Genomic DNA, 17726 nt, shown 5'->3' on the forward strand with positions numbered 1-17726 from the left:
TGGTCTCGTTTGGTAAATGTAATAAGAAAAGGTGTATATCTTTATGATTATACGGTCTCGTTTGGTAAATGTAATGAAACACAATGACCACCAAAAGAACCATTTTACAGTATATACTGAATGAATAACGATATTTCAGATGAAGATTATAAACATGCATAAAATGTTTGGAGAGAGTTTAATATATTAAACATTGGAAATATTCTGATATTTATATAAAGACTGATTTTTTTTATATTAACTGATATTTTTGAGAACTTTAGAGATGTTTGTTTAAAACATATAAATCAGCATCTGGCTTTTCATGGGATGCAATATTAAAAATAGCTGATGTTAAGCTAGAAATATTGACTGAATATGATATGATCTTAATGCTTGAGAAAGGTATTCGAGGATATATATGCCAGTGTAGTAATAGATAAAGCAAAGCAAATAATAAATACATGAAAGATTACGATCTTAGTAAAGAATCTATTTATTCAGCTTATTTTCATGTTACTAACCTATATGGATGGGCAATGAGTCAATATTTACCCTATGGATGACTTAAATGGAATAATACAAATATTGGTGTAATGAAAGTAAGTGATGATTCTGAAACACGTTATATTTTAGACATAGATTCAGAATATCTACATGACTATCGTTCAGATATACCCCGAGCAGCATAAAACAGAATAGCGAACAAAGAAATTGTCTGTTTGCAATTAAGCACAAAGCTACATAATTGGCTAACTGTGCTCTGCCCACCACGGGTAGCGAAACCCGGATTCTAGCGTTGTAAGTCCGCAGTCATACTGCTGTGCCACTGGGGGCACCAAAGAAGTGACAACTTTATATGATAAGGATAAGTACATGCTTCACTATAGAAAACTAAAAGAATATTTATCGTTAAGAATGAAACTAAAGAAAATTCATAGAGCGTTGAAGTTCAAGCAATCTTATTGGCTTAATAAATTTATTGATCTGAATGGTTTAGAAAAAGATTTTTATATGTTTGTAAAAACTATAGAAACTTTTAGACAACGAGTTGACATACAATTGGGTTCTAATCCAAGCAAAATTGGAAACTAATAGCTATAAGAAACTTTAAGAGGAGAACAATAGTTACAGAAACGTTAAAAAACGTCATATGAATAAAACAATATGAATATAAAATCAGTCGCTTTACGTTTTTATGAGCATTCTAGATCTTTCGAATACATTGATGTATGATTTCCTCTATGGATTGATGAAAACGAAGTGTAGTAATGGCTTAGAATTATTATACCAACATACTGATTCTTATACTCGTGAAATAAACATCTATAAAGACAAAAAAAACACTACTTTATTTGACACTTCAAATTATCAAATAGACACTTCTTATGGTGTTCTGTTAGCAAACAAAAACGTTTGGGGTAAAATAAAGATGGGAATAATGGAAAAATAATGTCTGAATTTGTAGGGCTTGGATCTGAAGTGTATGCTTTAAAAATACAAGATGATAAATCTGTAAGAAGTTTAAAGGTGTAAAGAAATGTGTTGTTAAAAATAGAAATGTATTTGAGGAATATACGGAATGTTTATTTCGGCAGAGATAAATATATAAAACTGTGAATGTAATAAAAATAAATATATAAAACTGTGAATGTAATAAAAATAAATATATAAAACTGTGAATGTAATAAAAATAAATATCTAAAACTGTGAATATAATAAAAATAAATATCTAAAACTGTGAATGTAATAAAAATAAATATATAAAACTGTGAAATGTAATAAAAATAAATATCTACAACTGTGAATCTAATAAAAATTAATATCTAAAACTATGAATGTAATAAAAATAAATATATAAAACTGTGAATGTAATAAAAATTTATATATATAAAACTGTAAATGTAATAAAAATAAAAATATAAAACTGTAAATGTAATAAAAATAAATATCTAAAACTGTGAAGTGTAATAAAAATAAATATATAAAACTGTGAATGTAATAAAAATAAATATATAAAACTGTGAATGTAATAAAAATAAATATATAAAACTGTGAATGTAATAAAAAGTAAAAAGCCCAAACTATATTCCATACAATTTAACAAGAAAATATTAAGCTCGAATGATCATAAAAATATATATATATTTAACAGAAGGTATCAAACTTTAGCTTGTGGTAGCAGTCTGTCGTAAAACCCCTGTTTCAGAGGGTAATAGTGAATGATCAGACATAATAAATGGAAGCAGTAAAAAAGTTAATGCTGTTGGAACTAAACCCAGGAGACAAATACTCTATTAGTTAATGAAAAATATTTAAAACTCGTGAAGGAATTGTAGTTGTATTCATGAATAGCAACTGTAGCTAATCCCAAATATATTAAACTAAAAGATTGAATAAAAGGTTAACTGAAGAAGATAATAAGGAAATGAATGAAATAAACAATCTTACCCTTGTTTATAAAGGAATGGAAGATAGTGGAAATGACAAGAAGAGTTATCTCATTGAATATGGTGGGTTTTTAAAGATTTTCATATTTTGATTATCTTTGATCGTTTTTGTTATTTCTAATTATTTTTGGCTATTTTGGGTGTTTTAGAGTTATTTTGTTGTATTTTTTAAAATGTTGCATTTTTAAAATGTGTTGACATCTAAGTAGAGCAGAAATCCCTTAACTCATACTACTTACATACACACATTGTTTATACGAATACATAAATAGATACACACATTGTTAGTGTGAATACATAAGTACATACACACATTGTTAATAGGAATACATAAATAGATACACACATTGTTAGTGTGAATACATAAGTACATACACACATTGTTAATAGGAATACATAGATAGATACACACACATTGTTAGTGTGAATACATAAGTATATAAACACATTGTTAATAGGAATACATAAATAGATACACACATTGTTAGTGTGAATACATAATATATACACACATTGTTAATAGGAATACATAAATAGATATACACATTGTTAGTGTGAATACATGAGTACACACACATTGTTAGTATGAATATATAAGAACATAAACACATTGTTACTATGAATATATAAGTACATAAACACATTGTTAGTATGAATATATAAGTACATAAACACATTGTTAGTATGAATATATAAGTACATAAACACATTGTTAGTATGAATATATAAGAACATACACAGATTGTTGGTATGAATATATAAGTACATAAACACATTGTTACTATGAATATATAAGTACATAAACACATTGTTACTATGAAAATTACATACACCCATTGGCAGCATAAATACATGAGGGGATAAGTTTGTACTTAGTTTATGATTGAGAAGGTTTATTTCCTTGAGAGAATTCTTTAATAGTGTAGATATATATCTTCACTGGTTTCATAGTGTTATACAACATCATTATCATACAGTAGAGATAGATCTTCACTGGTTTCAGAGTGTTGTACATCATAATTATCATACAGTAGAGGTAGATCTTCATTGGTTTCAGAGAGCTATACAACGTCATTATCATACAGTAGAGGTAGATCTTCACTGGTTTCAGAGTGTTATACAACATCATTAGCATACAGTACAGGTAGATCTTCACTGGTTTCAGAGTGTTATACAACATCATTATCATGCAGTAGAGGTAGATCTTCACTGTTTTCCGAGTGTTATACAACATCATTATCATGCAGTAGAGATAGGTCTTCACTGGTTTCAGAATGTTATACAACATCATTATCATACAGTACAGGTAGATCTTCACTGTTTTCCGAGTGTTATACAACATCATTATCATGCAGTAAGGATAGGTCTTCACTGGTTTCAGAGTGTTATACAACATCATTATTATGCAGTAGAGATAGGTCTTCACTGGTTTCCGAGTGTTATACAACATCATTATCATACAGTAGAGATAGGTCTTCACTGGTTTCAGAGTGTTATACAACATCATTAGGATGCAGGTGATGAAGTTCATTGTGCAGCAGTCTCAGGATGTCAGTATACAAAATCCTATAAGTGCGACTATAATACTACTGATGATTGCATGTTAACCCTTTTCTGTATCTTGGTGATTTCCTAATTTCCTTATGCTTGTATATGTCTGGTCTACAAGAGGTATCCACATATGTATAACTATCGTATTCTGGTACAAAAGCCACTTCTATAATACTAAAACAACCAACCATGTTTGGCATCTATTCTATTAACTCTATGAATTTTTACATTCACTTCTTGACATATTTCCATCAATGCAGAAGTTTATAATTTAACGATTTTTATATGTTTTTTTATACACAATGTACTATCTGTACTGTGCCCTCTACATGTATCGAAAACAGGTTTTTAGCTTATAAGCCTTCAGACATGCCATTCAGCCATTAGGGGTGGAGTGGGGTGAGGTGGAGGGTTAAATATTTTTGTATGCATTTAAATCGAACTAATTTTCAACCTTAGAAAAATAAAACTGATTCTATCTTTTTTTTCTGATTCTTCCATCACAGTACCATTACAGTCCCAATTGAGTGGTGATCATTTGTGGAAAAGCAGTTCGCGAACGTTATTATTTACTTTAGATTTTTCTGGCCTCAAAAGGAACAGCAGAAGGAGCATGAACGTGGATTCTGCTACGTTAAGCATCTACATGGCTCGTAGAGGGTTTCATGATGAAGGAAATGAACGCTTTGACGTGGTGAGTGGGCAGCCAGAACGTGCAACTGTGTACATCTATCTACTTGAGGGATCAGATCAAGTAGAGAATCCTGAGCGTTCTTTAGTTTCAGCCCAGAGTGTGGTACTGAACTCCAACAGATGGGAAGTGTTCAATGTAACGAAAGCTGTCAAAACCTGGGTAGCGGCTCCCACTCAAAACTATGGGCTCCTTATCGAGTGCGACACCCCCGACTTTACATTTCTCTCTGTTAATAAATCCGACACCTTATTAAGTGATCATCAGAGACCGGGAAACGTTTTCTATCAGGAGCCTGGGAGAGCAACTTTGGACATCCAAGTATCAATACGAACGACACGAGCGAAACGATCGATACACAAACAAAGAAGACAACGGAGAAAGTATCCACTGGATTGCACAACTGGACAGAAGACGAAACTTTGCTGTCGTTACTCTATGACGATTTCCTTCGAAGAGTTAAAGTGGCATTGGATCATTCAGCCGAAACAGTTTGAAGCATATTTCTGCAAGGGAAAGTGTAATCAAAACTATAAATATTATGTTAGTAGACATGCGAGAATTCAAAACCTGATGCGGAGAAAAAAGGATAAACGAAAAGAAATACCGCGTCCTTGCTGTACCCCCCAAAAAATGGAACCTCTACAAGTTGTGTATTTTAAGAACAAGAGTGAAGTGGATACAAAGAAGCTAAGGGGGATGATAGTCTCGCAGTGTGGTTGTGCGTAGTATCGGATTTAAACTAGGGATTCGATTAAGTCTTTTATTAATTGTTTTCTTAACAATAATCCAAAGAGTGCAGATAGCCATTAAACAGCATCTGCCTTCATTCAAGCTGAAAATAATGTGTTCTTCTAAACAATAAGCAGAAGCTTCCACGTAATGTTTGTACACAATACGATGAAGAGCCACGATTATGCTAAAAGTTAGGCCTTTATGCAAGTACTGGTGAGATTACTTATTCATTTGAATAAATATCTAGGCATAAATATAAAACAAATGAGATTCTTTTCCAGAGAATTGATTCAATTATAAAACAGGATGTTTCTATAGAATTTAATGATGAAAGTACGCAAATCTTGTGTTTTTGTTTCTAAATTTATACCTAAACGTTGATAGTCAAATCGAAGGTATTTCAAAACATTTATTTGATGATAATTTACGCGTGTAATGATTGTTTTCATCAGTTAATAACTAATACTATTAACCCAAATAACCGAAAGATATTTCTATAGTATTAATATAATAATAGAACAGAAAGTAGAAATTTAGATTTATTGAAAGTAACTTATTTTTGAGAGCAACGGCACCCACACGACACCAGAGAGGACATTTTTCTTTGATTTTCCTGAATTGACTCAGATAAGTGAATGAGTGAAAAACAGCAGAATATGGATTTTGTAAAGACGTTGTTGAACTACAACAAATAAAAACATTTCATTGTTTATGTAGATAGTACTAAAACAACTATTTCAACCAATAAGGACATTTCATTGTTTATGTAGCTAGTACTAAAACAGCTATTTCAACCAATAAGGACATTTCATTATTTATGTAGCTAGTACTAAAACAACTATTTCAACCAATAAGGACATTTCATTGTTTATGTAGCTAGTACTAAAACAGCTATTTCAACCAATAAGGACATTTCATTGTTTATGTAGCTAGTACTAAAACAACTATTTCAACCAATAAGGACATTTCATTGTTTATGTAGCTACTACTAAAACACCTATTTCAACCAATAAGGACATTTCATTGTTTATGTAGCTACTACTAAAACAACTATTTCAACCAACAAGGGCATTTCATTGTTTATGTAGCTAGTACTAAAACAGCTATTTCAACCAACAAGGACATTTCATTGCTAATGTAGCTAGTACTAAAACAACTATTTCAATCAACAAGGGCATTTCATTGTTTATGTAGCTAGTACTAAAACAGCTATTTCAAGCAACAAGGACATTTCATTGTTTCTGTAACTTGTCTAAAAATAGCTGTTTTAAACAACAAGGACATTTCATTGTTTATTTAACTAGTACTAAAAGAACTATTTCATTCAACAAGGGTATTGCATGGTTTATTAACTTGTCTGAAAACAACTATTTCAAAGTTAATAAACCATGCAATACCCTTGTTGGATGAAATAGTTGTTTTCAGACAAGTTAATAAACCATGCAATACCCTTGTTGAAGTCTGAAAACAACTATTTCAACCAATAAGGATATTTCATTGTTTATGTAACTTTTCTGAAACTACTGTTTTAACCAACTAGGATATTTCACTGTTTATGTAACTTGTCTGAAAACTACTGTTTCAATCAACCAGGATATTTCATTGTTTATGTAACTTTTCTGAAACTACTGTTTTAATCAACTAGGATATTTCACTGTTTATGTAACTTGTCTGAAAACTACTGTTTCAATCAACCAGGATATTTCATTGTTTATGTAACTTTTCTGAAAACAACTGTTTTAATCAACTAGGATATTTCATTGTTTATGCAACTTGTCTGAAAACAACTGTTTCAACTAACAAGTGGATTTTATTGTTTATGTAGCTAGTACTAAAACAACTTTCTCAAATAACAAAGACACATCACTGTTTATGTAACTTGTCTAATAACAGTTGTTTCAATCAATAAGGATATTTCTTTTTTTTATGTAATTAGTACAAAAATAACTGTTTCAACCAAGAAGGACATTTCATTATTTATTTAACTAGTGCTAAAGCAACTATTTCAACCAACCAAGATATTTCATTTCTTACGTGACTTGTCTGAAAACACTTGTTTTACCCAACAATATACGTTTTCGAATGTCGAAATTAAGAGGGAATAAATATCAATTTAGTACAGAAGAAAAAACATTTGATTCTGTTTTATTTTCCTTTTGTAGGTTTTACAAATCTTAAAGAAGGAAAAAAACAAATTTTGTCGCTGATTTTTTTAGTTCTCTGTTGAAACAATTGGTGCCAAATTTAAGAGTACTATAAAAGGAGAAAGTAAGGATATAATTCACACATCATTTCCGTATAATGGTTAAAGAAAGTGTTAAAACAATTGGTGCCAAATTTAAGAGTACTATAAAAGGAGAAAGTAAGGATATAATTCACACATCATTTCCGTATAATGGTTAAAGAAAGTGTTAAAACAATTGGTGCCAAATTTAAGAGTACTATAAAAGGAGAAAGTAAGGATATAATTCACACATCATTTCCGTATAATGGTTAAAGAAAGTGTTAAAACAATTGATGCCAAATTTAAGAGTACTATAAGAGGAGAAAGTAAGGATATAATTCACACATCATTTCCGTATAATGGTTAAAGAATGTGAATAATCATTAATATATTATACACAAGTGACACGCCTGGATGAACTTAGTTACCTAAGTTATCAAATTTATTACAATATTATCTATAAGTGTAAGACACTGAAGATCTTGAATAGAGCCTCTTTCTAAGGCCAGAAGAAATGAATACGAACTTGTTCTTAGACATTATATAAACTGAGATACTAACAAAAAAAAGAGCCAAGGTATTATCTGTATATTGCTTATGCTCCTACATGGTAAGCAACAAACAATAGACATTTCAGCTTGATAAATCTCGAAATTAAACAGCAACATTCAGTTACGACTTTTAAAAGAGGCAATGGAACTTTCCAAATCTTTTACTTAGAAAGCAACATTCAGTTACAGCGAACTTGAAAAAAAAAAAAGATTTAAAGTAAAAAATTTTTTTTTAAATAGTAAGTAGTGTTACAACTGGAAGCTATTTAGTTGGAGCCATTTTTTAAACGTTGTTGTAGTTGGACGTATGATAACTCCAATTATGTTTACTATCACGAAGTTGCAGTCACTAAATACATTGATCTTACATAACATAACACCAAACATTTGCTTAATTCTTGCAAATCTCCAAATCCCTCATTCCTTCATGGTTTTATTTAATATGAGGAGGTAAATCACCTATTTATATGAGAAAATATGTAAAGCCATTCAAATATGCTACTGAAAAAAAAACAGTTCTTTGGAGTTCATTACAAATTCGTTTCCGCAGCAAAGGCAAGAAACGCAACAATAAAACTATTTTTGAACTTTCAGTCTGTCCGTTTCAATAATCTTAGACACATATCAGTTGTTTCTTCTATCAGATTAGATGTCAAACACATGAAATTACACCAATCAGTATAGTTATGGAGGTACCCAAGACAGGGTTTTTTATGTTTCATGCGCCGGCGCCTTATACATCTGTAATTTAGTTTTATTTATAGATTCATATGTCGTAAGTTTTCGTAACTGATCAGGGTCGTGCATCCCTGGTTCTCTTCTAGGAAACTTTTCTGTGTATCAGTGAGACGTTTTACATATATTTGTGTTTTAAAGCTCACGTACAGGCATACTTTACGTCACGAAGTTGGTGGCAAACTGGACCAATAAAGAAAAGAATAAAAAAATGTCTTATAAGTTGAGAAAATTCGAGAAAGAAGTTGTATTTTTCATTGTGTTTAGATAATAGAATTCAACCCAAGGCTATGTGCAGTTGTGCGAATCCACAAGCTTGGATATTTTACCTTCAAGTTTAGAATCTGTGTTTTATATCCGTGTCTTTTTTTAATGTAATTGATTTTGATGTAACACGCACCACCACACATTTCACAAGAAATTGATCATACACGTTCTTAAGTCTAGCATAAACAACTTTTACATATACATTTCTTTAGCTCCCTTTCTGCTTCCTGAAGACAGGTTCTACAGAAAGGTTCGGCGAATCCTTAGTTTTAGTGAACTTCGACAAAAGGTTTTATACAAATATACACACTTTAAGGAGTTGTATACAATTATTCATACATTTTTGTTTGTATCTTTATTATCTGAACAAAACATATAACAGCTTTTCCAGTTACCTTAAAAAAAGGGATCAAGTTTTCCTTGATTAACTTACCCCTTTTTTTTTACAGGGTTAACCCTTTCATATAACTTGGATCTTTTGTTTTAATATTATATCTATATATATGGTCGACTCCTTTGTTTTGACAAGCAGCATCACTCACTCCTATTACTTTACAGGTGTTAGGAAGATGTGAAGTTTGTACTTCATAAAACAATTGTTTATACATCTAAACATCTTGTACATTAAAATTAACAGATTTTGTCCATCTATCGGTCCTATTAGGCAAACTACAATGATTTGTTTCTATGTTTAAAAATGTTGAATGTTTTTCAAAGAAAACAGTCAGATTTGTTTATTAAATATGTTTATTTAGTAAAACTATTTTGTAAAATAAACGAGCTTTATTTTATCTTGATTTAAATCTGAACAAACTGCATCAGTCCATTTAAAAATGAATAAGCAAACGATAAAAACAATAATATTTTTAAATGGTCATCTATAGCAGATATAACATGCTTTAATATGATATATTATTTCAAAGTTAATTAACTTTAGATTCCACCCGAAGTGGGAGTCGAATCCCAGTTGACAAGAGAAGCCAACAATACAGACCAAGCATCTTAGATCACCACGCCATTCCATCTTTCAATATTTTGTATTTTTCTCTATGACCTTAAGCCATCAATTTAACTTAGTGGTATTTACATTATCAGAAACTATTCAAACAACTAGTAATATAGGTGCTAACAATCCAACTAACCCCAACGGAATTTTGTTTCATACCAATCTCGTTTGTTTACAATACGTTTCAAATCTTCGTCAAGAAGAACAATACGTTTACCCCCGTCTGAGTGTTTATTTCTCTTAATATAAACAAGATGTGACACTTCTGTTTTTCATTTGATGTGTGAGTGTTTAGATACTACAAAAAAATGGAACATTTCGAACACCTGGGGCGATACCTCAAATTTGGCCAAACGTTCGGCCTTATATACAGAGTCAGTTTGAGTGCCCCTAGACTTTACCTTGGAATGTTTTTAGAGACTGGATCCCCATCCAATAATATCGCCTGGAGATTTCTAGAAGGGCTATACCTATGGAGAAATTCTTTATGCAGGATTTCAATAAGATCAGCTAGAGAAGCCATAGTGATGTATGAAGCACAGTGATTCACATTTAGTGACTGCACATGGCTCCGAGATTCACAGCTAGTGACTGTCTAAGGCTCAGAGATTAACACATGTTGGCTGATAAGGCTAAAGGAATCACCTATGGTGGATGTATAAATATAAAATAATAACCCAGATTGGCCGTATAAGGCTCAGAGATTCAACCATATTGGCTGTATAAGGCTCACAGATTCACCTATGGTGGATGTATAAGTCTAAAAACACACCCATATTAACTCTATAAGGGTCACAGATTCACCCATATTGGCTGTATAAGGGTCAGAGATTCACTAATGGTTGCTGTATAAGACTCAGAAATTCAAACATAGTGACTGTATAAGGCTCAATTATTTTTGAGGTTCGAAAGATTCTAAAACTTTAATAGCTGTCATGATTGAATCGGATTATAGTGAAGATATAAGGCTCAGAGATTCACACATAGTGTATAAGGCCCAGAGATTTTTCCATGGTGGGTGTATCAGGCTCAAGGATTCCAACATAACGACTGTATAAGGCATATAGATTTTCCCATGGTGAATGTATATGACTTAAATATTCAAATGTAGTAACTGTATAATGCTCAGAGATTCACCAACGGTGGATGTATAAGGCCAAGTGATTCACACATAGTGATTGCATAAGGCTCAGAGATTCACACATGCTAGTTGTATAAGGCTCAGAGATTCACACATGCTAGTTGTATAAGGCTCAGAGATTCACATATGGTGGACGTATAAGTTTCATAAGTTCAGACATAGTGACTATATAAGGCTAATTAATTCACGAATGACAGGTGAATAAGACTGAGAGATTCAACCATGGTGGCTTTATAAAGCTGAGAGATTTATTTACCCATGATGGATGTATAAGGCTCATAGATTAAGAAAAGATGGATGTATAAGGCTAAGAGATTTACCTATGGTAGCTGTATAAGGTTGAGAGATTTACCTATGGTGGCTGTATAAGGTTGAGAGATTTACACATGGTGGATGTATAAGGCCAAGAGTCTCACCTATTCTGTCTGTATAAGGCTCAGAGATTCACCTTTGATGGTTGTATAAGGATCAAAGGTTCACACATGGTGGATGTTCAAGGCTTAGAGATTCACCCATGATGACTGTATAAGGCGCAGTGATTCACAGATTCGGTATAAAGGTCAGAGATTCACATGTTGTGACTATATAAGGCTCAGAGATTCACATGTTGTGACTATATAAGGCTCAGAGATTCACACATAATTACTATATAAGACTCAGAGATTCACACATAATTACTGTATAAGACTCAGAGATTCACACATAATTACTGTATAAGACTCAGAAATTCACATATATTTTCTATATAATGCTGAGAGATTTACCTATGATGCAGGATAAAGCCCAGCAACTCATTCATGGTGGCTGTATAAGACTCAAAAGTTCACACTTGGTGTCTGTATAAGACTCAGCGATTCACTCATGGTGGCTGTATAACGATCAGAGATTCTTAGGTAATGAGTGTATAAACCTCTGATGACCGAGTAAGGCTAAAATATTCACCCACTCTTTGGCCGTATAAAGTTTATTATTAACCTAATGTTAATGATAATTTCCTTATTATCAGTTAGTGTAATTGAACGTTTCACAAATAGCTTCACACTCATCAGTAATGAGTGACTTTGTTAACCTTAAGGGAGACTTCGAGAAAACTGAGATCTGAGAAACAAAACATATGGGCAAACCTTAAAAGATAACTTGGAACTGTGAGATTTGAAGAAAACAAAATCTCGGATAAACCTCAAGAGAGACCTTGGGAAATCTTAGATCTGAAAAAGAAAAAAAATTGGACAAATCTTAAGTGATGAAGTTGATATTGGTTGTATAGGTAAAATATGATCTCAGTGCTGACCTACGAAACTAAAATAAAGGTTATGCGCAAATGATTATATACATTGAACTAACTTTGAATGAAGTAGTATGGGCATGCTGTTCTATTACTACTTGGTTGTAGATCAATGGTAGCAGGCCAGCAGAGCGCGGCTGTCTGGGCGACACATTCCTGATGTTAGATAGAAATATAATCACCTTGCTGATTGGACAGTTCTTATGTTTGTTTGTTTTTGAATTTCGCGCAAAGCTACAGGAGGGCTATCTGCGCTAGCCGTCCCTAATCATCATTACCCACCGCCAACTCTTGGGCTACTCTTTTACCAACTAATAGTGGGATTGACCGTCACATTATAACGCCCCCACGGCTGAAAGGGCAAGCATGTTTGGTGGGACAGAGATTCGAACCCGCGACACTCAGATTGCGAGTCGAGCACCCTAACCACCTGACCATGCTGGGCCTTAGTCCTTATGAGTGATAGTAAAATTAATTCAAGTATAAACAAATAAATAATACTGAATTATTGATTCTTATCATAATTCTTATATGTAAAAATGACTTAAATAAAATTGATAATAACTACACCCTACTTGTTTGATCTTGTTTACGGCATTATAGTGTTTGATCATGTAACTGACAATATGAGTAGCGCCTAGATCAATACTTTGTCGCATACAAGCCGGCCTGATGAGCCCAGGTATTAGGCGAAAGGTCTCGTCGGCATTGGATATGGCAGATATAGTGTGGTTTAGATATTATATCTTATTATTCTTTGCTTTTACTCATGGATTCTTAGAATTGACCAGTGAAAAAAAGGTGTGACCCCTAGTCCTCCTGTGTTTCTAGGTATGTGAATCTCGTCACTCGATCGCTCAATGTTGGGTCATCTGATGTTCTTCTCTGTACCCAGTTCTTAAATTCTATGATCCACAGAATGGTCTGTGCGATTTGGCCCTATCTCTTGACGGAATTGACGGAAGCTTGAAATTTAGCCAAGATAAAAACTGCCAAGATTGAATCAGATGTGAGAGTTTTTAAGAGAGTTTTAAAATGTGAAAGTATATAAAAAACGAAAGTCGCAGTACATACAAATTATTTCAAGTTTGTTGAGTATTATAGGAAGTTTAATACTGAAACCTCATCGAATTAGAAAAACTGATACATTTCAAGTGTATATGGTTACTTGACTTAAGCTTTACATGACGCCGCAACATGATGTCAGACTTCTTAAGGTGCTACTAGTTATAGTAATCAGACATGAGTTCCAAAAACAGGAATAAGAAAAGAGACGAAGTACATTCGCTTTACACAACCACATGAAGAGGCTGAATACTTTCACTATTACACAACTACATGAAGAGGCTGAATACTTTCACTATTACACAACCACACGAAGAGGCTGAATACTTTCACTATTACACAACCACACGAAGAGGCTGAATACTTTAATTACACAACCACATGAAGAGGTTGAATACTTTAATTACACAACCACACGAAGAGGTTGAATACTTTAATTACACAACCACACGGAGAGGCTGAATAATTTAATTACACAACCACATAAAGAGGTTGAATACTTTAATTACACAACCACATGAAGAGGTTGAATACTTTCACTATTACACAATCACATGAAGAGGTTGAATACTTTAATTACACAACCATATGAAGAGGTTGAATACTTTCACTATTACACAACCACATGAAGAGGTTGAATACTAATTACATAACCACATGAAGAGGTTGAATACTTTAATTACACAACCACATGAAGAGCTTGAATACTTTAATTACACAACCACATGAAGAGGTTGAATACTAATTACACAACCACATGAAGAGGTTGAATACTTTAATTACACAACCACATGAAGAGGTTGAATACTTTCACTATTACACAATCACATGAAGAGGCTGAATACTTTAATTACACAACCACGCGTACAATAATGTTGTCATAAAAGAGGTAAGGTCGCTTTATTAACAATGGGGAAAGTCTTAGAACTACGTTTGGAGAGAAATAACTTAGTTTAACAATGGGGAAAGTCTTAGAACTACGTTTGGAGAGAAATAATTTAGTTTAACAATGGGGAAAGTCTTAGAACTACGTTTGGAGAGAAATAATTTAGTTCAACAATGGGTAAAGTCTTAGAATTACGTTTGGAGAGAAATAATTTAGTTTAACAATAGGGAAAGTCCTAGAACTACGTTTGGAGAGAAATGATTTAGTTTAACAATGGGGAAAGTCCTAGAACTACGTTTGGAGAGAAATAATTTAGTTTAACAATAGGGAAAGTCCTAGAACTACGTTTGGAGAGAAATAATTTAGTTTAACAATAAGTAAAGTCCTAGAACTACCTTTGGAGAGAAATAACTTAATTCACTAATAGGTAAAGTCTTAGAACTAAGTTCGATGAAGAATGATTTAGTTTTTAGTTCCAAAAAAAAAGAAAGAAACGGGAACATTATCATTACTAATGCGCTGGTAAGTTACTGGTGTTGCATCACTAACGTCATAGGCAGTTCTCGTCTAGATAGTTGATTAATATAAATTAGAAATAAACTTTGTAACTTTAACTTTTTTTATACTGTTTCTAGTTTATTCTATAGAACATATATCAAAATAGCATTAAAGTATACGAGGTATAAGACAAATATTGTACGTTTTATACAAATATTTATCATCACTAATCAAAATATTATGGCATTACCTGTGAACTAAAAGTGAATTATACGTATGGAGATAACTTGTTATGATATAAGGAAATATTATGGCATTACCTGTGAACTAAAAGTGAATTATACGTATGGAGATAACTTGTTATGATATAAGGAAATACTGCACCTTCGAATCAACCGTTACAGACTGAACAAAACGAAAAAACAATTTCAACCATCACATTTGAGATATGACATATAACACGTGTTGTGGGTATCCTCTAGAACAAAAAGGTCAAACTAAACATTGTTAAGAAAAATATAATGTTTGAAAATTTTAAACATTATAGAAAAAGAAGTATATAAACCATAAAAACTTAAGTTTGTGAGATGAAACTATCCTAACTAGAAGAAAGTAGTTTGAGAGAAAGACGTGTAGTATACTATTATTTATAAATTTCAGTCATTTTTATAACATTAACCAGTTTTTGCTGTAGGATAACAAAATACTGTGTAAACATTAACAATTACTTCCGTTGATGTCTCGCGAATTGGTAAGCTGTTTGAATGTTAACGTAGAAGCAATGACTTACCACATTAGACTGACAGCACATTTACCGACTACTTAATGATCTACAAGTGTCCTTCTTTCTCTACTGAAGGTAATGGTGGTTCATGTTCATGGAAAATTATTAATAGTTTAAATATCATAAAAAATTACAACACACAGAAAAAGACAAAATACTTCATGGAGAGTTATTAATAGTTTATATATCAAACACAATCACAACACAGGGGAAAAAAGACAAGATACTTCATAGAAACTTCTTAACAATTTAAAAATCAAACACAAATACAACACACGGAAAAAAGACCAAATACTTCAAGGAAACTTCTAAATAATTTAAATATCATAACACCCAGAGAAAAGACAAGATACTTTAAGGAAACTTATTGATACTTTAAATATCAAACACAAATACATCAAAGGGAAACTGACAAGATCCTTCATGGAAACTTTTTAATTTAGTCACAGTTATAACAAATAGAAAAAAACAAGATACTTCATGGAAACGTGTTGGTAGATTAAAGATTGTACACAATTAGAACATACGAAAAAAAGAGAGTTATTAATTACATGAAATACCATACACAGTTAGAACACACGCAAAAGAGACAAAATACTTAGTGGAAACTTCTTAATATTTTAAGTATCATACACAATTACAACACACAGAGAAAGACAAGATACTTCATGGAAAGTTATTAATAGTTTATATATAAAACACAACTACAACACCCGGAAAAAGAAAAGATACTTCAAGGAAAATTATTAATAGTTTAGATATCAAACACAATTACAACACACGAAAAAGATTCAAGATACTTCATGGAAACTTTTTAACAGATTAAATTTCAAACACTAAGAGAACACACGAAAAAAGACAAAATATTTTATAATTTAAATATCATACACAATTACAACATACGATAAAATACAAGAAATTTCTTGGAAACTTATTAATAATTTAAATATCAAAATCAAATACAACACAAAGAAAAATACAAGATACTTCAAGAAAAGTTATTTATGATTTAAATACCATACACAACTACAAAACACGGAAAATACAAGATACTCGATGGAAACTTTCTAATAGTTCAAACATAAAATACAATTATAACACATTGAAAAAGACAAGATACTTTATGTAAACTTATTAATAATTTAAATATCAATTACAACTCAGAGAAAAAAATACTTCATGGAATGTTATTAATAGTTTAGATATCATACACAACTACAACACATGGAAAAGACAAGATACTTCATGGAAACATATTAATAGTTTAAATATCAAATACAACTACAACACATGGAAAAGACAAGATACTTCATGGAACTTATCAATAGTTTAAAAATCAAACACGAATGCCACCACACGGAAAAAAGACCAAATACTTCATGGAAACTTCTAAATATTTTAGATATCATACACAAGTATAACACCCAGAGAAAAGACAAGATACTTTAAGGAAACTTATTAATAGTTTAAATATCAGATACAACTACAACACATGGAAAAGACAAGATACTTCATGGAAACATATCAATAGTTTAAAAATCAAACACGAATACACCACACGGAAAAAAGACCAAATACTTCATGGAAACTTCTAAATATTTTAGATATCATACACAAGTATAACACCCAGAGAAAAGACAAGATACTTTAAGGAAACTTATTAATACTTTAAATATCAAACACAAGTACAACAAATGGAAAATGACAAGATACTTCATTGTAACTTATTGATAGTTTAAATATAAAACACAACTACAACACCCAGAGAAAGACAAGATACTTCATGGAAACATATCAATAGTTTAAAAATCAAACACGAATACACCACACGGAAAAAAGACCAAATACTTCATGGAAACTTCTAAATATTTTAGATAT

The 17726-nt window shown here is 31.7% G+C and overlaps 1 protein-coding gene across 1 annotated transcript in view; it reads left to right on the plus strand.

Moving 5' to 3' along the window:
- Positions 1 to 6776, plus strand: part of LOC106462716 (growth/differentiation factor 8-like) — a 24413-nt gene extending 17637 nt beyond the window's left edge. The window contains exon 2 of the mRNA XM_022390039.1: positions 4487 to 6776. Coding sequence (XP_022245747.1) covers positions 4487 to 5400 — 914 coding nt within the window. The 3' untranslated portion in view covers positions 5401 to 6776. The remainder of the gene's footprint in view (positions 1 to 4486) is intronic.
- The last annotated feature ends 10950 nt before the right edge of the window (positions 6777 to 17726 follow it).

Source organism: Limulus polyphemus, unplaced genomic scaffold (assembly GCF_000517525.1).
Source record: "Limulus polyphemus unplaced genomic scaffold, Limulus_polyphemus-2.1.2 Scaffold1231, whole genome shotgun sequence".
Lineage (NCBI taxonomy): Eukaryota > Metazoa > Arthropoda > Merostomata > Xiphosura > Limulidae > Limulus > Limulus polyphemus.